Source organism: Strix uralensis, chromosome 5 (assembly GCF_047716275.1).
Source record: "Strix uralensis isolate ZFMK-TIS-50842 chromosome 5, bStrUra1, whole genome shotgun sequence".
In the NCBI taxonomy this organism is placed as follows: Eukaryota; Metazoa; Chordata; class Aves; order Strigiformes; family Strigidae; genus Strix; species Strix uralensis.
Genome location: NC_133976.1, coordinates 29,658,614 through 29,681,060, shown reverse-complemented (window position 1 = coordinate 29,681,060; position 22,447 = coordinate 29,658,614). Strand labels below are relative to the sequence as shown.

Below are 22,447 nucleotides of genomic sequence, written 5' to 3'. Positions count from 1 at the left end.
GAGGCTTTTGATTCTCCAAAATGCAGAAATGTTAAGAAAACTTTGAAAAAACTTAAATTATGGAAAGCAGAAGCTCAGATTGGTACCACTTGGCACTTGGCAAAACTTCAGTAATTGCTTCTTCCAATGATTATATTGATTGGCAGAGGTGAAAATTCCTGCAGCCATTGCTCTTAGGCTTTTTCTGAACTTTAGCTTTGTTGCAAAATGTCTACTTCAGAATACTACTAATTCACAGTGTAAATGAATTTAAACAGTGTATATGATATATCTTGTCTTGCAAGATGAAGTAAAAGCTTGAGTGCATTCCATGTGTCAAATTTCAAGGAATCGTGCCTCTCAGGTCAGTGAAAGTGCTCACTTTGTAGTTATGAAGTCTGCCAATGGTTGTTATAATAGAAGGAGTATCTATACTACTTCAAGTGTGTCAGACTAGTCAAAGAAACACTTGCCTTGAAGATTAAGGAAGTCAGCTTAAGTAAAATTAATTTATTTTCCAAAGTAGCATAATCATCTCTAGTCACTAAAATATGTATTCTCAAGGATACTGAGCTGGCCTGATTGTTATACTCTGTTTTCTATATCAGTCTTTTTTAATACCTTCTAGTCAGGAGGAAATTTAATCTCTCTTCAACATAACTTTCACCATTTTTATTTTAGTGCTATTCAGTTGTGATTCTCTTTGCCCTTGTAAAAATCTTTTTTGTCTTGAATTTACAGTGTTAGTCCGTGTAGTCTTTGTAGTCCATGTAGAATCACAATTCACCTTTTCTCTGTGTCTTTTTAGCAGAGAAGAAATAATTCAGCTATTCTTCATAAAGGCACAAGGCCACTAGCCAGAATCTTCCAAATTTTGATGCAGAAAAATATAAATGTCGGGGATTGTTAAATAATTTTTAAATAAATTCCTAGGCCTTTTCATTTTCACAGTATCCTGTGAAATAGTAATAAATTTTAAAAAATCCTTAGTGCTTGTTGAGCCTTTTTACTCTGTTCACTTGTCTCTGTCCAAATCACACATTGCTGTACCCTGTGGTGATACCTCAAAGCTTTTGCAATGTTCCCTATTGTAGTTGCCAGAGTCCAAGCCAACTTTGCTGAACAGCCTGCTTGCTCCTTTACCTGTAGCAGAGAGAGTTCAGTGACAACACTGAGAGCTGGAACACTCTTGGAGTTGATGACTAACCTGAGCTCTGAAAATTACTTTCTCTGCAGACTTTGTCAAATTACATAACTCAATTTTCAGTCTTGAGTGCCTAAACATGAAGATGAAAAATGCCATCAACCTTATTAGAATTTACAGAAACGATAATACGGTACTATTTTTGTGGATTTGATTGGCAGGAACTCTGGAAACATGCTTTGCAGTCAAATCTTGGTTTTTTCCCCCCTGCTTCTTTGATCTAAAAAAAAAAAAAAAGTCTTTTCATAAAACAGTGGCTGTTGTCAGAATTTTTACTTCAGAAATAAGACTCAACCCAGATGCATAAGGTGTCCATATAAAACTGGTACTTAAAACTCGTCAGCAGACACACCATTTTCTCCCCCCAGGGAGTGTTTATTGCTGTTATTTCTGACAATGATTTGTTTTTTCAACCTGTTGAGCTATGAAATCAGGGTCCTTTCAAAGTCTCCTAAGCCATCCCAGAATCACATCTTGGCTACTTCAGTTGAGAGAAGCTCTAAAACAACGTATGGCTCAATTGTTTTGAGCACATAGGCATGATCTGCACTGGTAAATTGAACATATGGTTCCTGGATGCTAAACTGGGCAGCTGATGCAGGGGCGAGACACACCTGAGCTAATAAGCATTTTAGCCCCCAAAATTGGGATGACTGCATCCAATTCCCTAGTGAGACTGGTTCTTGGAAAAGTCTGACTGCAGAGCTGTGCTTGGGCATTGCTTGGGAGAGTGGAGTCAGCACAGGTCAAAAAGTATGCTAAGAGCTGTGCTCATGGCTTGCTGGTGCAGAAAATCACATTCTCAGGCATTCTCCAGTTTATCGGTATAGGTGAAGCCTGAGAGAATTGGTAAAAGTGATATTGTCATCGTACCCTTTTCAGTAATACCCTCCTTATATTTTTTTGCAACTATAAACATGAAAGTGCTTGTAGCAGTCATGTCTTAGTGATATTAATGAACCCAGGAATTGCTGGAGAAGAGGGTGAGAACCTCTGACATTCATTTAAAATCAAAGATTGTTTCACCTGCTGGCCACAGCTCTGCCTTCAGGTAGCAACATAAGCCTCATGCCATAAACTGTGCTCCAGTAAGTATTTCAAAACCATCCCAAAGTCCTGACATAAAATGGTTTCCTCTCCCATTTTTATTCTTCAGTCCACTGTCCTATGGCACAAGAAGAGCACTGGGAATTGCAGTAGACTAATAGATACCATTCAGAAGGCTTTCTTATAAAAGGCAAGGCATTTTGACTAAAAATGCTGTTGTAATATGATGTCGGTCATTTTTTTTTTCCAGATCTCAGAGCTGGAATTATCTACATTTTGTCCTGTAAAATAAAAAATCTCCCTCTAATAGATGGATTTTTTTTTTTTTTTTTTTTTTAATTAACAGCTAAAATGAAATGTACTATACATTTGGTACATTTGATCCCATACATGATGGTATCAAAATACCTAGTCAGGAACAGATCCATGTTTTGTGTGATACCTGCAAGTCATTTTATGAAGAAATTATGATCTAGGAAGAAAACATAGATGGGTGTTCACAGATGAGATGCACTGCCTCCTGCCTAGTCAATTAAAGTAAAAAGCAATACTAGAAGGAATAAAGTAGTATCAGATCACACCTAAGGTTAAAAAAAAAGGGGGCCTTATATCTGTTTACTGGGTTTTTTTGTAGTCCCATGTCTGTCTGCTGATGTATGTAAAATGAGCACTGTGTGTGGAAAGCAGCATGTAAAGTGATGATGAACTTAGAACTAGAACTTAGTTCATTATTTTTGTATTATGTGGCACTGTGAATAGTTTGGTATACTAAAAATATTGCCTGTATCATACCTAGATGAAGTACACTTATTTGACATAAAAAAATATTCTGCTCTATAACTTGTACAGTTACTAAATTTCGAAAGCCCTTTATCTGTCCTTGAAAAGCCTTGCTTCCCTTTTCAACCTCTGAAGCTATGGTTACATGGGAGCAATCGAGGACTAGACACAAGGAGCCATTGTTAACAATATATTTCATAAAACACTGAAATGAAACCAGAGGACAAAATGCAGTATTTATTGAAAAAATTGGCGACCCATATGTAAATTTAATTACCAGTAAATTGTAGAAGGTGAAAGACTGCAGCATGTTTCAAAATTCTTCTGGTCATTGGTCAGATAAAAGTCTGCCACATTGTAAAACTACCTGGGAGTAATATGGCAAGAAAGTCTTGATTGAAAAAGAAGTTAAGGTTTAGGAGGATGAGTGTAAGTATCCAGGTTATTTAGGTATTTAGGTATTTTTTGTTTCATATTTTTCAGGAAAGAAAATGTAACATTTCTAATTAATGTATGTGAAAAGGCTGCAGAAGAGTAATGTTTCTTTAATCCATACAATGCTGTCTCACACCTTGATGGTACCTCTATGGATTTATTTAAATAATTCAAAATGCCAGTTTGATTATAGTCTGCCATTTTCAAAACTGACTGTAAAGTACTGCAAGAAAAAAAAGAATGAGAAATTTACTGCATGGATAGATACTGAGTTTGATTTAAGAATTATTTTTAGATTAAGTGTGAGATTGGTCTTTTTTATTACTTTTTTCGCGCCATGTACAGCGGCAGTGCTATGAGGGCTGGTGAAGAGATGATCCTTCCTCTGCTGGGGTTTGTTATCCCGTGTGGGTGCAGGTTGCACAGGGAGAGCAGGGGAGAAGGAAGCATCTAAATAATATGGTTTTACATATGCCTTACATAAGTGTGCAAGTGTGGACATGCATATTTATTTTTAATGAATAAGTACAAAGTGCGCTATGAGGGAAATAAACCCCTCATCCGCTTTTTTTGCATAGATGCCTTGGAGAGAATGAGGGTGAAGGTATTTGAAGGAAGGAAGGGCAATGGTGATGACTTGATGCCTCACATAAAGCAATCTCTGGAAGAACTACAGAATTTTTGAGAGAAGTCACAAAGAGGAAGGTAGAGGAATTGTTACAGATTGATAAGGTTTAAAATGTTACAAGAAGAAAAAAGGGGGTATTACAGAAAGGAGAATCTGGAAAAATACTTCAAGGACATGAAATCTGAACTATGTGCAGTGTGTAAAGAGGAGCGTCTTTAGAAGAGAAGGCTAGTAACTGGGTTTTGACCATATTAAATTGATGACAAGAGATGATAGAGAACTGATAAAATAAAAGCTGAAATTCAGGTTTTGATTTGTGTAAAATAAGAGTAGTTAAAAGGATAAAATGAGTAAAATGTGTATCTAGAGTTCATTTCCATCATATTTTGATCATGTGCCTAAGTTGGCAGTGCTTTTTTTTTATGTGCATGCTGATGATAGTGATTATGCAATATATGCTACCTGGTTTAGAGGAAATTTTTACAATCTGATGCCAGAAGAGACTTTAACTGATGTGAAGTATTACATATGTTTGGCACCAACATAACTTGGGCACGTCTGCTTTTACAAATGCATCTGAAGATGATAATGCCTCTGAGCATATTTATTATTATGATTCCTTGATTAGCTTGCTGTTTAGGAAGATTACTGTAGATGCCAAGGCAGTATATTAACGATCATTTTTTCCTGGGCAAGCTTGATGAAGTGTGATTGGAACATTTACCTTTTAATTCAAATGCCTAACCTGTTGCGTTGCTCATGTATACTACTTGGGAATTCCTTGTACAGTTGCTATCATTTCTCCAGCACCTAAACACCCTGGGAATTGAAAAATATCTCTCTATCCTCCTCTGCAAAACATTTTTACTAGCTTCAGGTCTTTTCTTTTTCATCCCTTCAAGTTTCTAATCATAACGAATATACTCCCTACCAGATCTCCTCAAAAGGACTGAAACTAGGATGGGGAGCCTGAGGACATTTGCCTGTCTGTCTTCACTTGCATTTTAGCTTAAAATTAAAGCTTTTTGTCATTTCACTCTTTTTATAATCTTCAGTCTTAAAAGTCCCCAAAGTGGAGAATTCTTTCTCACTAGCTCTGTCTACGTGGACTGTTAAGGCTGCCCTTCAAAACATACAACTCATTTGTCAGCTACAGCAAGAACCTGAAGATTGGGATTCTTCAGAGACAGAGGTCTGCGTGTTGGATCATGCCTGCTAGATCATCACTAAATGCACCAGAAGAGTTAAAAGGTAGATAAGCAGCCAGAGAGGAAAGCTGCAATTGTCATTCAGGCAGGCCAGAGTAGACCACAAGTGCAGATAGCTTTTCAGCGAGATGCAGAGCTAACCAGTGTTACTTTTGTAGGGTTTTCCACAGAATATAAGCATTTCCTTCAAGAAAAAAGCTATTTATTTTTATGTTTGTGAATGCGTGTGTTACTTTACACATATATACATAGAAATTAATTTGTGATCATGGTACAGTCCACACTTAGCATATTTTAATGCTTCATAATTATTCCAAGGAGTTTAGATCAGACCTTGTGTTATCAGCACACTCATATCTATAGCTGAATGCCACCACTGATAAGTCTAGTGTCTAGAAAATGGGCTGTTTACTTGCATAATTTACTTGATCTCATAACAGTGTTTTTACTGTTGTTTTGTAAACTCCAGACAGCACTGCACTTCTCTCTCCAAAAGGTTTATCAAAAAACCTTGAAAAAATACAAATAAAATGGCTATTATTGTATCACCTGTTTACATTCATGTTTATTGGTTCTTCCCCTAATTATTCTTGTACTGAATATGTACCTGGAGCTCTTTATGCCAACTGAAATTTTAAAAAGCACTACAAAAATATCTGTAAGAAAAAAATAATGGACTCAGTAGGATTTCAGTTGAGCTCATTTAGCTTTATCCATAAAGACTGATTTTTTTTTAAGTGGCTTAGACTATGTAGTGACTTTTGATCAAAATATTTCATTAAAAACATGATTGAAATCAGGTTATCAAAGATACTTTGTAAGTGTTGTTATTGTAGCTTTAGATTTAAATTCACAATAAATTATAATGAGTCAATTTGCTTTCGCTTTTTTTTTTTTGTTGTTGCGGTGCGATTTATGTTGATCAAGCTGTGCTTCATACCCTTGTTGCTTTGTTTTTCTCTCCTCTTCCTAGCTCTCCACTTCAGCCAGTCCTCTATTGTTTATAGTAAGAATTGTAATGTCAAGAAAATCTTGTTTTCTGCTACTGTTGTGTCCATACTTGGTGGTGAGGACACAAGAATCCTGCCCAGATGGCTCCGACTGCAATTAGGGCACCGAGTACTTAATTCTAAGCCATCTCCTGTTCCGTATAAACTATTTCTCTGTTCAGTCCAAAATTTCAAGGATAGCCTCATAAACACAAGTGTGGTCATGTAAGGTCATAAATTTCCAAAGAGCGAGTCTGTATGCTCAGCTCTTACTGATCCTCTGCTGTTAACTCACCATAGAAACAAACTATGCTGAAGCTTCATGATACGCAGTTTATGAGAACATGGTGTTATTTGAAATGTGGCAAGGTGTTAGACATCACAGTAATCCGAACTTGGCATGCTTTCACAGGAATCACACAATCAAATAAAATAGGGCTAGAAGATGCTTGTAAAGATCTGTGTCCCAGAGCAGAATCATTGCTCTTAACTGTTCCTGAAGATGCTTCTTAAGCAGGTCCAGTGACAAGGGTTTTGCAGTCACTACACAATTTATTGTACTCCACTATCCCTACCACTGGAAAGTTTTTTCTTAAATTTAATCCAATCTCCCTGAATTCAGTTTAAGGCTATTCTTGCTTGTCCTACTCATGGAATGCAGTTAATTCATTCTGTGCAGAAACTTGCCGAAGACAGTTATTGCTTTAGTTTTTGGTTGTGGGGTGGGTTTTTTTTTTCTGTTTTTATGATCAGATTTCTGCTATCCCATAGGTTGAATTTTCTCATCGTGATCATTATTACTGCTCTTCTCTGGTCACTGGTCAGATGGTCCACCTCTTTGAAGCTTGTGCCCCAAAGATGGGTACAGTTCACTAGCTGAGTCTTTAGAAAGTTGAATAAAGTAGAAGAAATAAGAGTTTTGTATATGACACTTCTGTTTATATGTCCCAGTTTTCTTTTATCATAATAACATGATAGTATTGATTTATGTCTTTAATACATGTTTTTCGTCATAGATAACATATATTAAATTTGAGATTTCTTTAAACTATGTTCCTGTAAGAACTGAATGTCAGTAATTAGATCTACTAAAATATTTTAAAAGAAACTTTAAATTTATAATATGTAATGTGAAAATGAGCCATGAACTTTGTTCTCCACTGATTATCAAATGGATATTTCAGTAGTGGCTGTTGTGCCTTCCTCCCATACAGCAAAAGCCTGATATGACCATCTTGGTAATATTTCCTTTTGTAGTTGCAATCTCACTGATGTCTCTGGATATGGATTTGTAAGGGCAGTGGTAAATCAAATCAGTCACTGTTCAAATAGCTGGAGCACTTTCTCTTCGATAAATATGTAATTCCTCACATTTTGATTGGCTGAGTGAGTTTGCTTCGTATAATTACTGTAACTTTCTTTGTAAGATAGAAAGAAAGTTTCTAGCTCACAGGCTGTCGGAATGAAGAATCTGTGCTTATGATGCTTTGTGTTGGCACTCCTTTACCAGTCACTGTGCAGAATGTTATTTAATTGAAAATAAGTTGTAAAGATGGAGGTATTTATTTCTGCCTTCTAAATGGCTAAGGCTATTCTAGGGTAAATAGTGTTTTGGCATCTGTTCTTCACATGTTATTTTACCTCTCTTTATCATTTAGCAAAACTAATCAGTCCTCACATGTGTCCTCTCAAATTTTAGGTTCTATGCTAGGAATCTTGCTATTGGCCAGAACAAAATGTTTGCGTGCATGTTCCCTTTTGTTTTATATCTGTCTCACCTTTTGGTTTAGTTTATATCTGGATGATGGTTTTTGTTAATCATTTGCTTAATAATCTCCATGCTGATTTCATTGTCTTTAATTTCTGAATTTCCCTTTCAGATTTCTATCAGATAAAACCGCTGCCTTCTAACAGCCTAACGTTATAATGCTTCCCTTGATACTATGTTTCTTTCTCCTCCCACATTTGCTCTGCATTTTGATTTTAGTACAAATGGGACCACTCTTGCTTTCATTTGCATCAGTTCCTTTCCTATTTATAAATTATCAAACCATCTATTATTCCACCTAAGCCAACACTACTTTGTTTCAGACTGCTTTAATTGAAAGTAGGCTTCACAGCCAGTAAGTGAATGCCTACAATGGACAGACTTGAAAGAAGGTCTTTTTTTAACCAACTCCTTTCAGATCAAGGATGCATACACATTTGTACCATATATACGTACTATTATATAAACGTATAATAATTTTAAGAATCTTTTTATTTCTGGATTCACACATGGGATATCTGCATTGATTGTTCTTTTCCCTGCACACTTAAATAGCTTTTACATATCTGCTAGATGATTTTCATGTGAAATAGTTCAGACCAGTTTTCATGCACTGCCATTGCCACATTCTATTAATGTAAAACTAAGAGATCAGCTCTTCTGTTCAGCTATTGCATGTCCCAGTTTTCTAACAATATGGAAGAAAATAGCAGTGGCAGGATATTTGTGAGCTTGTGGCACTGGTATTTGATGTGTGCACTGTTTCTGTTTTTATTCATTAATTCAGTTAGTCACCACGTAATGTAAGTAGTAGGAATGAAGTAAGGTAGATTGCCCGCTCTTGTGTTTACCAAAGGAAAGTTAAGTTCAGGCATGTGGGATGAAAGAAAGGAGATTGTCGGGTTGGAGCACAACTTTGGTCCTGCGGGCCCCTGTCTCCTAACCCTTGACTTTGCATTCTTCGGGTGGTCTGAGCTTTGGAGATGGCACTTGGGTTTGCTGTCATGAACCATGTTATGCGTGGTCTGACATGTAGCCCTAATGTCCAATGCAGATTGATGTCTACAGGGAAGACCCCTGCTAATGCTACCAGGAGTTTAAGCAAGCCACTGTTATGGATGTTTTGCTTCTAGTTCTTGGAAAAATGAAAGAGTTCTGTTTGAAACAGTGTTTAGTAGCCATTAAATTGGGTTATATAGAGAGAAGCTAAATTTGCCTTATAAAATGAAATATGTTAGCTGCTAAGTTATTAGTGCCCTGTATTTATTTAGCATCCTTCACATGGGGAAAAAGTAAGACACTAAACAAAAAAAAATTGCCAAAACAATTAGAGTGAAAAAAATCTGGTAATTAACTATTATTTTTCACAAAACTAGTCTAATTACGAATCAGTCATGGTAAAATGAAAGGTCAATAACTACAGATGCATAATTTCTCTCTGATAGATTGCTGTTTGAAAATAGGTTTATGACAATTATGTGATTAATTTCCTTTTATTAAACAGCATTATGAGACTTCATGTTGCATTCATCAGTTTATTACTGTTACTTTTTCTCTTCAGTTGCAAATTAGTCTTGAATAACATCAGGGCAGAACAGAAGCTCAGGTACATTGAGGATCTCTACTTCTAGTGTTGTTCGTATTGCAGGGAAGACTGCAAATCAGAGTCAAAATCAGAGCCGCAGTATACTGAAACTGGCAGTATCATCCTAACAAAACAAATCAAAACCAAAAAACAGAATAAAAAAACGAATTAAAAAACCCCAAAACAACAAAGTGCTTTTAGTCCAAGAAAATGAGGGCCAGATCTAGTTAAATTCTTATGCTTCTAAGATGAGGCACATGAGTACATAAGTTAAATTGTGATCCAGAACATCTTTCCCCACTTGCAACCTCACCTTCAAAGTGCTCTGCCTTTTTATCTTGAAATTCCCCAGACATAAAGAGTTGCTGTCCTGGACAAACGCAGAATTTCCCCAGCCTTGGAAAAGCTGAGCAGCCTGGAGATCCAGGAACCAGGCATTCATTTGCACAAATTACTGTAGTGTCAATGCAGTAAGTGTTTTCAAGCATATTCAGTGTTAACTTAACCACACCCTGTAAGGTTGGACTCAGCACAGCACTCAGTGGCCACCCACATTTTCTGGGGAAACTGTTGAAGAAGGTCAGTTGTATTCTGTCTTATCTAGCAGCCTGGTGGTAGGAGTTAGTTGGGGTGGTAATACAGTGTCCAAGGCTATTGCTTCTTCTTCTTGAGCATAATTTAGTTTCAAACATTCTGGTCTCTTAGACGTTTGTGTTCTACTAGGCAAGGCTGCAGGGCACCCTGCGGTTTAGCTGCTGAAATTGCACATGTTGCACATGGGGGCTGTCTGCAGCTGCTAATCTAGATGTAGAAGACAGACAAATCTTTTTTGTTTTGAGCATTTGCATACTTTGATGTTGGGTTAAATGAGTGAAATCCTTCTTAGTGACTATCTAGATTTCCTAGATAATATATTGCTTGAGGTGGGTGCCAACAGCCTTAGCTATCTGGTACTTTGTGTCTACTTCTGTAGGAAAACACTGTAATAATTGTGTAGTCTACCACTCCTAGGTGAAATCAGGCTGGTTATGTGGCTTGGATTTTAGTTAGGTGCAGGATTTCCTTGGTTTCATGGGCTCTCCAGCGTGGCACATTTGTCCTCAGCTGATAGGCTTTATCTTCTTTGTATAGCTTAGAGAGAAAGTGTGTTGTTCACTAAGGAAAATGAGGTTGTCTTGGGGTGCATGGGAGTTTGCTCTTCCTGTCAAGTCTCCTGAAGAGACTGCTGTTGGAAAGGAGTTGGATCATCTTAAATTCAAGATTCTTTCAATAGTGCTAAATGCTTTGGTACTCCATTTGGAAAGATTATAAGCTGCCGTGCTGAGTGGCTGTGAAATTCATTAGAAAACTTTCTGGGAAAATACAGTCAGCAAGAGACAAAGGTTTAGCAGTATCATTTGAGTGCTATTACGGAGCATTGAACAGTGTTGTCTTTCTGTCACCATCTTTAGAGGATCTTGTGTAACTATGGGTAATTCTGGGCTTCTTGTTTGGAGCCAGCTGGGGAGTGAACCCAGGTCAGGGTGTAAAGGGGCAGAGGTTCTCCTGAAGTGGTTTCTAAAATAAATATAACTATGTAATCATTTGGTTAACTTGTTATTCAACCAGTGCAGAGTAGTCTGTTGGCCTTAAAGACAGCTTAGCATATTGATACGTTCCAGTTGCATAGTGCTACCAGTGAGATAACTCTCGTTTGACATATTCAGCCATTTGGAAACTTATTTTATGTTTAGAAACTTATTTTATGTTCAACAGGAATGTTAGAGCATGGAATCATTTGAAAAATAAAATAGGGATTTGGAGTTAGAAAAAGAAAATAATCTGGTTGTCTTCTGGCAAGTTTTTTGGTTCTGGTTATCTGCAAAGTATACACCTCTTGTCAGTATAAATAGGGAGTGCCTGTCTAAACATTCTTGTTTCGCCTGTTCCACATAATAGTTTCTTGTATCATATTTCTTTTGACCTCGCTATCTGAAACCAATTACAGGAGATCCATTTGGGCTGCATCTATTTTCATAAGAAGCCCAGGCAGCAGTGTTTTTCTCAGAGATGAATATCAACATCAAATATGCTTCTGAGTGCTTTGTTATTTATGTTTCAGAGAGATTTTGTAGCCTTCAGCTCTCAAGAATGTGTCATGCTGTGCTGTTTATACATTGACGATATTAATGGGCGTAGATGTCATTTTTCATTTTAACGTCTCAAATGCAACAGGCTGATAGGTTAAACATTCCTGGTTTTAAAGGAAAGATATGAGTGACATCTGTTTCCTAAAAATATACACATATTTACCTTTTAAAAAACAAAGTAATAACTTTACCATCTTTTAGTTAGTGACAGTTTTCACTTTATTAAAATGATAAAACTTTAAAAATTATTTTAAGGTATGCTTAAATTAAATACAAGGGTTTGCAATACAAAATTAAAGCAAGTTGTATCTCATAGTATTATCGCCAACAAATTGCAAAATCTACTGCAATTTATCAACTTTAATAGGGTGAGTTATATGCAATTAATTTCATTTTTGTTCTGCTTACGTTTTAGCTATGCCAAAACTGCACAGTAAATATTAAGAAGTAGTGTTCCCAATAAATATTTTACTAGAAGACACAGTGAGTTCTGGAAACCATATGCCCAAATTTCCTGCTTATACAGCCATTACTTAAAGCATTATAATGATTTTCATTTGCATTATTAAAGTAATTTCTAATCCTCAGTTCTTTTTATTGCTTTTGTCTACATAGACTTTTTTGTATAGTTTTACTAATTTAGATAACTTAATTAAGGAAAAGTGCCTACTAAATTTGAAACAAATGTTATTGGAAACTAGATACGATTTTGACTACCTTAGAATCCATTCTTGCTGCTGTTAACTTGAGGTAGGACTCAACATAATTTTATCTGCCAGATTTATAAACATCTGTTAGTTTGTCTTCACTGAACTGTTTTTAGACCACAAGGTATTATCAAATTAGTTCACAGAAATTTATAAATTATACATGGGATTTGGTGTTTACTTGAAGTGTATATGTTAAACTATGAATTCTGAAAGACACTTTCAAGTTGTCAGTTTGTTTTGCAAAGATTTAATAGCTGCAAATGAATTGGTAGAACTGAATTTTTTATAGTCTCATAATCTTCATTTATGAATAATGTCAGTAATAATCCTTTGAAATTAACAGTGTGTTTCTGGGAGGTTGTTTACTGAGTAGCAAAATCTAAAGTTAAGCAGCACATTGGGAGGAAAAAGTACCATATGACAAATGCTATAAGAACAAAGGCTGACAGTGATTTCTCCTTATGAGTTTTAAATCATCTCTGATCTCTTGAAATTGTTTTCTGTTCTTCTTCTATCTCCTGTGTTTACAATAATCTAAACTGCCACAATAAGATCATTGAAGTATTCAGGTAGTCATCATTTATAAGACATTCTGTATTAAAAGATAAGCCTTTGCTCCTTTAAAGATATCTGAACCAGCACATATGAATCAAAGTAGTTTAAGTAGTAGAGCCTCTTATGCAAACATATCTTGTTGTGCTGCCTTGCTTTTTCATAAAGTGTGACTCTTTTTGTAGTTAGTGGCAGGAAGTCATGCTTTCTTAGGCTGATTCCACGGGAGTATGCTAGCCACAATTTGAAATTATACTGTCTAGCTTAAATCTAAACTGCAGCATACTATAATTCTCTAATTTTCAAGTACTGTAAATGTACAGCTTTACCAGATGCTTGCTTGCTTGTTTTATTATATTGACGTGAGTTGACTTTGCTGCTAAGGAAGATGAGGACACTGAAACAACTTGCCGAGTGTTCCAGTTATTTGCAAGTATACATCAGCATTATATCATTGCAATTTCTTTTCCAGGCTGTGTAATGAATTTTCTGTAACCACCACAAATAAATAATAATCATCTTTATGTTTTTTCCCATTTTCTGTAACTCCAGATCTCGTGTCTGGTTCTTGTAGCAGAATCACCCTGAGCAGTGAGGTTGGTTTTCTTGTACAGTCTCCCATGAATTCAGGAGTGCAGTAGTTCTCTTGCTTCCATTCAAGTTTCCCCTTCAGAGATCTCTAAAGATTGGGAAGGATTATAGATTTGCCATAGATCTTCTGTTCATGTATTTAATCCATGTTTTGTGCTTAAACCACTGTAAGGTGTTGGGACCAAATCCTGGTGCCCCTGAAATCAACAGATATATTTATCTCTGATCTCAGACAGAGCAGGATTGTCCTTTAGGATCTGCTCAAGAACTGAGTGCAGAAGAGATTATGCTATTCACATAGGAAACAGGGCATCCAGTGGTTCCTTGGTAACAAAATATTTCAAGTGCACTTTGAAATATGTTAACTTTTATTTATTTTTGGCAGCGAGAAGCTAGTTCTGTGCGTCTCGTTGCTTAGGTTCAGAGGAATGTATAGTCTTTGTAAAGCTGACCTGTAATTACTTGAGAATCTGATGAAACAATACGGGGATTGTTGTGGGAATGTCTCCAAATGTTAAAAGTCTGCTCTGCAAACTTCGTACCAGAGCCTTCTATGGGGAGACGAATCAATGTTGTTAGGAGATGGTGCTAGTGCATTCAGTTTGTTTACTTTGGTTTTCTATGTCTGCCTGCCTTCTCAGAAAACTTGCTTGGAGCCAGACTGTAGCAGCCCTCTCTCTGTCTTTTCATAATTGATCAGGGGATGACTGCCTTCCCTGAGGGTTAAGACGTGGCAACTTTTTCTGTTTGCTCAGCATCTCAATGCAGTAGTTCAAACATTGTTCACACCAGCTGGCAGTGTAATGCCATATGCACATCTTGTCAAAGCAACTGTTGTCATGGATACTAGAAACTATCTTAAAAACCAGCTCATTTGAGTCTAATCAAAATTGTACCTTTCTTTATCAGTTGAGAATCTTTATTATTTTAGGGAAGATTGATCAAATGGCATTTATTGAAGTATATTCCATCTACAGTATGTTTTCATAACATAGATAATAACGTGATGTATTTTAAAGCTGTAACTGCTGTTTACTGAAGTGATTTTTTTTAAGCGTGAAACAAAAAAGAGTTCTCCAGGTAGTTTCAGTGGAAGTGTTTTGAATTGGGTTTTTTTTGCTTTGGTTTCTTAATAAATACCACTTTATAACACTTGGCATTTTAAAAATAATTTTATAGGGAAAAATAATTCAGATTAGCCTTCTTTGGGTAAGTGGAATGTTTGTTTACATTTCATACGTTTAACTGTATTTTACTGAGTTGGAATGGAAACATAAAATAAATGAAAACATTTTCTATTTTGATTGGGATACTGTCATTCCCGAGCCTGATCTGGTTGGTTGAGTAGTAATTTCTTTGTTCTCAGATTTTCCTAAGAATGCAAATGAAAACCACTCATTTTTATTTGGCATTAAAACTGCACTTTTTTTTTTTTTTTTTTTTGTCAAAGGAGAGGTTTCTCCTTGAATTGTAAGTAAAAAAGTGTTTTTAATCTTCAATGAATATCCTTATTAATTCACTTTCAAGATAATCTGATGTTGATTTGTCAAATTTAATTACAGCTTCCGGTAACACTTGAAGTCTACTTGCTTTTGCTTCAAAATTGTAATATGAAAATGCAAATTGAATGATAATTTGCAAGGGAGTGGGCATTTTAGTTGAACACTCAAAGACAAGTTCCTTGTGGAAATGAGGCTATTGATGCAGTTTATGGTTTTTCCTCTTCAAGCACTTCAAACAAATTAACTTTATTTCCTGCAGGATTTCATGTACATCCATAAATTCTAGTGAAGTCCTATATATGTACTTTCAGATTATTTTTTTTATATTTTAAGTAAAAAACAAACTGAAGTCTGAAACCTAGCAAATACAAATCAAAAAGGAGGAGACTGTATTTGTTGAATTGGACTTTTACCTAACATTAGCAATGAGTAACTCATCTCTTTCTAGGAACTGGTGGAAATTATTTACTTTTTTTTTACTTTTAGGCACTCCAGGCAGCAAGGCAGCTGCTTTTACAGCAACAGACGAGTGGACTGAAATCTCCTAAGGGCAGTGATAAACAGAGACCACTGCAGGTTAGTGAAGTATCCTTGCTTTTGGGGCCTTACTCTCAGGGAAGAGCACTGTGCTTGCTCACACATGAGGTGTGTTTGTGGATGCCTGTGCTCTAACACTGCGTATGTGCATACTGACAAACAGGAGGTTACAGGCTTGCATGCTGGTGACTTCTCATTCACATAGAAAATCCATTATAAATTGCAAAAAGCCTTTTGTGCCTATAGATGCTTAAAAGGTCTAAGACTAAATCTGAGCTCAGTAGCTATGGTATAAATTAATTCTTTATAGACATGCTGCAAAATCGGTGTGTGATTTTTATACATACTTGGATTAAATTGTAAAAATGTTAAGCCTAAGAGTAAAACAGTATCCAGGGGAAAAAAAAGCTAAGTAACTCATTGATATTATATCTAAGTAACAAACAGAAAAGTGTCCAGAAACTACCAACACAACTGCATGAAATGATGAAAGAGCTGCTTCTGCCATTTTAGGAAAATGTGTCATAGAGTTTCACACTGGGATGCTGTTGGGCTTCAAATTGTGTTCGGGTGAATACGACTTCTGTTATTTAATAATTATTTTAAATGCATTATTAGTAAAACTATAGCAATTTTTGAAAAAATTTATCTGGAGGTTTTTTTTGAGGTTTTAGTTCATTTACTGCTAATTTAGAATTCCATATGAAATTACATTCTGCTGACAAAACCGGCTCTCTCATTGTATGTAGACCAAATATGAGTGTTTAACTGCTGAATTACAGACTGTTGCAGACAAAAGATGTACATGAGAGATGATTTTATTTTGTTCAGGAAATAAAAAAGTATAGCTCTTACCATTCTCTTCCTCACATCTATTTTTCTGGGTGAGCCTTTATCCTCTTGGGACTTCCCCTGTTTTCTGATGGAATAGGGCGTTTTTATCTCATTTTTAGCTTTTGCCATGCATAATGGAGGGCCCCAGGCACCAGAATTTATCTTCTTCTCCACCAGTGAAATATGGAATTTGATCATTGTGCAATTTTTGTATGTAATTCACATTGTCTCCTTTTCTTTGTGAAACTTCATGGAGCGATGTTGGACACAGCAAACAGTTCCACATTCCACATCAGCTCTCTTCAAATAGACTTTAAAAGTTGTATTTATTTGCGCAGAACCAAACAAGAACTTAGGAAAGTTACTAAAGAAAATGAAAAAAAAGAAAACATGTCAAGTTGGCATCCTGTCGTGCTGTAGTTGTAGGCCAGTCCAGAGGTGTAGGAGTCCTGGGACCATCTCAACTTTCCATTCTTTGCCCTTGACTTTGCTTTGTATTAAATATCTTCTAGGCTGAAGGCACAGAGGAAGAATAGTCATAAAGGCAGCAGTTTATGAACTACATAGTTTTTTTAAGTTTTTAGAAGTCAAATTGGTGATCTTGAAGGGTTGAATCATGGAGGTGATTGATTTAATGAATACTGTGAAAGTAGTTTATTCTGCCAGCTCCTCATTCTGAAAGATAACATGGTCTGTACTAGGAGTGTACAAGGTCCATCTAGCCCTGTGTTCTGTCTCTAAACTGGCCAACACCAGATGCTAAGGGAAGTATATGAAACAGATAAAAATAGTGATATTTTCCCAGTATATGTTTCCCAGTGAAGTTAGATTACTTTAATCCTCCAACTAGTAAACTGGAGCAGTTCAGGAGCTACTGATTTCTATGTTCACATTCTCCACCCATTTGTAAACCTCCTTTTCAAGGCTGAAGAGGTGTGGAGGTACACTATTTGTGGTAGGCATCGACAAAAAGAGAGAAAACCATGTTTGGAGACAGTCATACACATAACCCAGAGGATGGTGAGATGAGGAGAGGGAGTCTTGTTCTTCCCTACTTCCAAAGCACTAACCCTGGTCTGATGCCTGTAAAATGCTATGGGATGGTGTATTGTAGAGACATCCTGTATTATGTGTTTACCAGGAAGAGTCAGTGCCTCATGAGTCACACTTGTGAGGCAGGGAGAAAAAAATAAAGCATATGATTTTCTTTTCAGAACTGTTACATGCTTCCTAAAGCCAAGATTACTGCTTATGTTTCCAACTTCTCTTTTCATGATCAGTATGTATGCAGTGCCTCTTATTAGCCTTGGACACTTCATTTGATTCATTTTTAAATGAGAGGAAAATGGAATTTGCTCCCAGACTTTGGTTTATGTGTCAAATACTGTGTAAATTCAGGTATGAGCACAAACTTCATTTTAATTTTCTTCTTTAGTGAAAAGGATGTATAAAGGTTTTGAAAATGAGTCCTTGGAGCTTTTCTATTTGTCTTTTACTGTTACTACAGAGCTGTTCATTGTTCATTATGTAGTGGAAATTCACATTTTGAGCATCGTGATGCCTGTTTGACCAAATATGAGTCATAAAATTGTGCAGTATTATTATTGTATTAAGCCAAAATTAATGGTAACTTTAGCCAAAATCTCCTAGCAGTAGGAATTGCTAAATTCATATAAGCAATTTGAGGTTTATAAGACAAAAATACTTGTGCTTGTGTTTGTGCTTAAAGAAACAGACTTCTCCCAATATTTTAAAATATTTTAATACTAGTGTATTTCTAATTTCCTCTAATTTCAGAACAATTTACTAATCTGGCAACTGGAGATATGTTAGAACTGATTTATAAATCTAGTAAAAACCTAATAAAACTTTTAAAGCTAGCTCACACATCTGCAGGCAAATGTGGGTGTTAGGTAAGCCTTGCCATTGCATCTCTCATGCATTCCATATTTTGATGTAAACTATTCTATTGTTCCATGTGCCAAAGAAGGAACAAAATGGTATTGATTTTAGTGACCATCTTTCTGTATTTGATGGACTTGTGGGGGAAAGTAGCATGTGGTGTTTTTATATATGTTCTCTCTGTTATTCCATAATGCGTCAAGTATTTCAGTGACTTACAGCACCTACTAGCTAATCAGCAAGTTGAAAGCTTATTGAAGAAACCTTCAAATTTGTGTCCTCAACTTTGCAAAAACAGGGTGTTGGGTAAGTTGTCATGTTCTACTGTGCTTTACAGAGGGGATGGTTTTAGAGAACCACTGGGATTTTCCTAGAAGTATTTGAGTGTCTTTTGTGTCCTTCTCATTAAAAATCTTTTTAAATTTACTGCTAGCTCTGTGATCTATTGTAAAAGAGGAATGTTGTATTGGCAAATGCTGCTGGTTTAGTTTTTAATGCAAAAGGTACCTTTATCTAGTAGTTACGGTATATTTTCAGAGAGAGGAGGTTTATATTCAGATTGTGAGTTAACAAAATACCTGCAAAAATTACAGTTTTAGGTAGACGTTTATCTTGATCTACTATTACTTTCTGATTTACATTTTTCTGGGTTTCAGACTGCAGATGGCATAACAATTAGCATGTCTTATGCAAAATGGGAGAAAAACATCCCATCTGACAACTTGAGTACCAATTGTAGTAGTGATTTTACTTTCATGTGTAGATATCCGAATAAATGTATTTGAAACATGTTTATATATGCCATTCATTACACTGATGGACCAATTGAATGGATCCAATCAGTACATACATTGATTAATGACATATTGCAGAATAGCTAAGGAGGGTTTGTGATGAGAGTTGAGGATAATGTTAACCTGCATATGATGAGATAATAGCATTTACTTTCTTACTGTGCATCCTGGTAAACATTGCAGTAGTAAGGTTAAGATTTCTCTAGTATTGGTTTTTGTTTCAGAATATTTTTCTTTTCTGGAGAAGCTGTGATTGTGGTAATCCATGGTGAAGTGAGCTGATTGCTTTCACGGATTTCACTCCCTGTCACCACATTTCCATAGTAGGCATAACAGGGAAAATGTCACTTTGGCTCTTAGAACCTGTAGATCATTCTCCTATGGCAGAAAGTCACTGTCCTTACAGCCACTGAAGATCCTGGTGTCATCTAGCCTGAACTTAAAACTGGCAGCTTTATTGTTCCTGTTACACTTACAGTCACGAGCAAGACTTGTGGTTCTTCAAGAATGGTGCAGAGCACAAGCATAATCCAAAGGTAAATGCTGTCAATTTGCTGCCATTGGTGGGTGTTTGTGTACAGCATTGCAATTATTTCCCTTCCAGGTAGACAAATCTTGGTGCTTAGACTGATCTGTCCAGGATACACGTTCTATTGCTGGCTCCATAACATAGTGATTGGACAACTAGTTGTAATTTCACTTGTTTGCTGTAAAAGCTATGAAGACCCTAGCTATTTCTATTCCCTGTAATGTCTGTAAAGAAGTAGTTTATTTTCATGAAGTCAGACTTTGAACTTTATCTCAATTAGAATAAATAGATGATTATCTTCAATTCCATGAGTTAATACATCTACGATGATTCGGTTAGTTGTTTTTTCCTTCATGCTAGGAGATTTCTTGTTTCAACATCAGTACTAATGCATTCTGTATGAGGATGGCATGTCAGGAAATCATGACTCCTGGAATCAAAGGGTTAAGCTCAGTGTGTACCAAGCCTGTTGTATAAATATCATGCTGTATGGAGTGTTGAGTTGTTAAGGTAAGCTTTGTTTATTTAGCATGAGCACTTCACTGAAGTGTAATCATTTGATAAAATTTGGGAAAAGTAAGTATACATTTAAGTTTAATTAGTTAATGTGTATTGCATTAGTGCATGGTATCAGAAGAACCACTTTTTTTAAAGACATGTGAAATGCAACAATTTATCATGAAAAGATATTCATAGTCTCTTTTAACCTACTCTCCTTGCTTTACTCTCTTCTAGTTTGGTCATCTCCCTTTGGATCTTCATGTGGGTCTGAATTTAAAATTCATTGCACATAATAAATAAGCAAACATATCATTAATATTGTAACTTTTAGTTACTTTTTTAAGCATACATAAGGAGTTGATGAGAGATAAGAAATTGGGAATGTGGAGAAAAAGAAGCAAAACCCACTGCTTTTTAAATTATATCCTCTGACTTAACACACAGTGACTGCAACCATGCATGCGTAATGTCAGTAAAAAAATCCCCAGCTTAAAAACAGCAAAAAGGATGTTATGGATGTAACTTGGAGTTTTCTTTGCATTACATTCAACAAAAATAGAAACAAATCTAACTGGTCTAAAACAGTCTTTCTAAAAACTGCGTGTTACATATTTCTGTTTTTCTAATGCATGCTGCTGAGCATAGATTGTAGGAGGATTTTGTACATGCTAGAAAGCACTGATTTAGAAAGATGCCAATGCCTAATATATAGTGTAAGAGGAGAGTAGTGATAAACAGTCTTTTTCCCTCTTGAGTATAATCCTGGAGGAAATGTGTGGCCTACATATAAGCAAACATTGAGGCTTGGGGTAAATTAAATTTGGAAGATATCTGCTGGAAAATTATAAGTCCCATTTTCCCTTGCAAGTCTGTTAGGAGGAATATGCACTTATCCTCTAAGGTGCAGGAATTTACATCTGTGATACCCACTCTAAAGACAAGGATAACCCCAAGAGGTGGCGAAAAGGCAAGGAGTTATTTTTAGGTAAGGGGGGGGGTGGGTGGAAAGGAGAAATAGCTGTGTTCAAGCTTTCATGGTGTAGAAAACAGGAGTTCCATCTAAGGTAGAGGGATAAATACAGTGATAAAGAAAAAAAGTTGGACATATTTCACGGATTTACAGTGGAAGTGTCTGTATAACTTGCTGGGAAGTCCTCGTTTATATAGATACAAGTCTGCTCCAAAGGCTTATGTCCTGTCTTTAACAACCTCTTTTACTCATGAAAACCATGTGTCATTTTGCTGTAAAATCTTTCAGAATAGATTTACTTTAAGTCACTTTTTACTCTTGAAAACTTCTAGTATTAAAAAATACATCTATAAAGAAAGTGGGACTGCTTAGTATGGTTTCCTTTTTAATTTAAAGTATCAGTCACCTTGAGGTATTATCTCTTATTGATAAAGCAGATAGTTGTCATTTTCAGGTACATAAAATATTACAGCTAACCGTATGTATGATCTTTCTAACATGTGGAAAAATGTTTACTGGCAGCCTTCTAACAAAAGTTATCACATAATGGCTTCATCTGTATCTGAGAGGAAAAAAACCTAGCTGGTGCAGAGATCACATCTTTATCCTGAAAATACTGTTGCAATATAATAAAATATTTTGGAGGCAGAGGAAAGAGGTATTATGCAAGTTCTGTTTACAGGTATTGAATATGCAGAATACTAATTAGGATTATTATGTGATCAGGGATTTCAGGAGGCATTTTAATGTTAAACATATGTCTGTGCAGCAGTGTGATGTGTCACTCCATTACTGTGGCTGTCGGGGAATTATTTGTCACCTGCATCACTATCACATCTTTCCTTTCCCCCTTTCTTGCTGATTCTGATACTTCTAGAGGATTGGGAGGAGAGGGGAGAACACACACAATCCGGTTCTTCACTCAGATTCAGAAAGGCAAACCTTCAGAGAGAGTGCCTAGGTCTTTTCATAGCAGCTTTTACATAGCAGACCAGCAGACCCATCATGGTAGAATCTGCTACCTGTCTGATTAACAGGAAATATTGACATGCATGGGATGAATGGACTGGTTTGATATTCTGAACTATATGAGTCCCCAGGTGCTATAGAGAAGTTTATTTGCCTTGCTTGAGCAGCTGGGAAGCTCTGTTCCCCTGCAAGCCCTCCAGGTTCAGGCAGCGTCCACGTTCACAATTGCTTGTCTTTGGGCTGCATGAGTAGTTCCTCTGCGGTGCTGGGAGGTGTAGGTTTCCTTGAGCCACTTCTCCAGGCT

At 36.2% G+C, this 22,447-nt stretch overlaps 1 protein-coding gene across 1 annotated transcript in view; it reads left to right on the top strand.

The window, feature by feature from the left end:
- Positions 1-22,447, top strand: part of FOXP2 (forkhead box P2) — a 194,960-nt gene that overhangs the window by 52,413 nt on the left and 120,100 nt on the right. Inside the window, exon 2 of the mRNA XM_074870227.1 lies at positions 15,594-15,683. Within this exon, the coding sequence (XP_074726328.1) occupies positions 15,594-15,683 (90 nt within the window). The remainder of the gene's footprint in view (positions 1-15,593; positions 15,684-22,447) is intronic.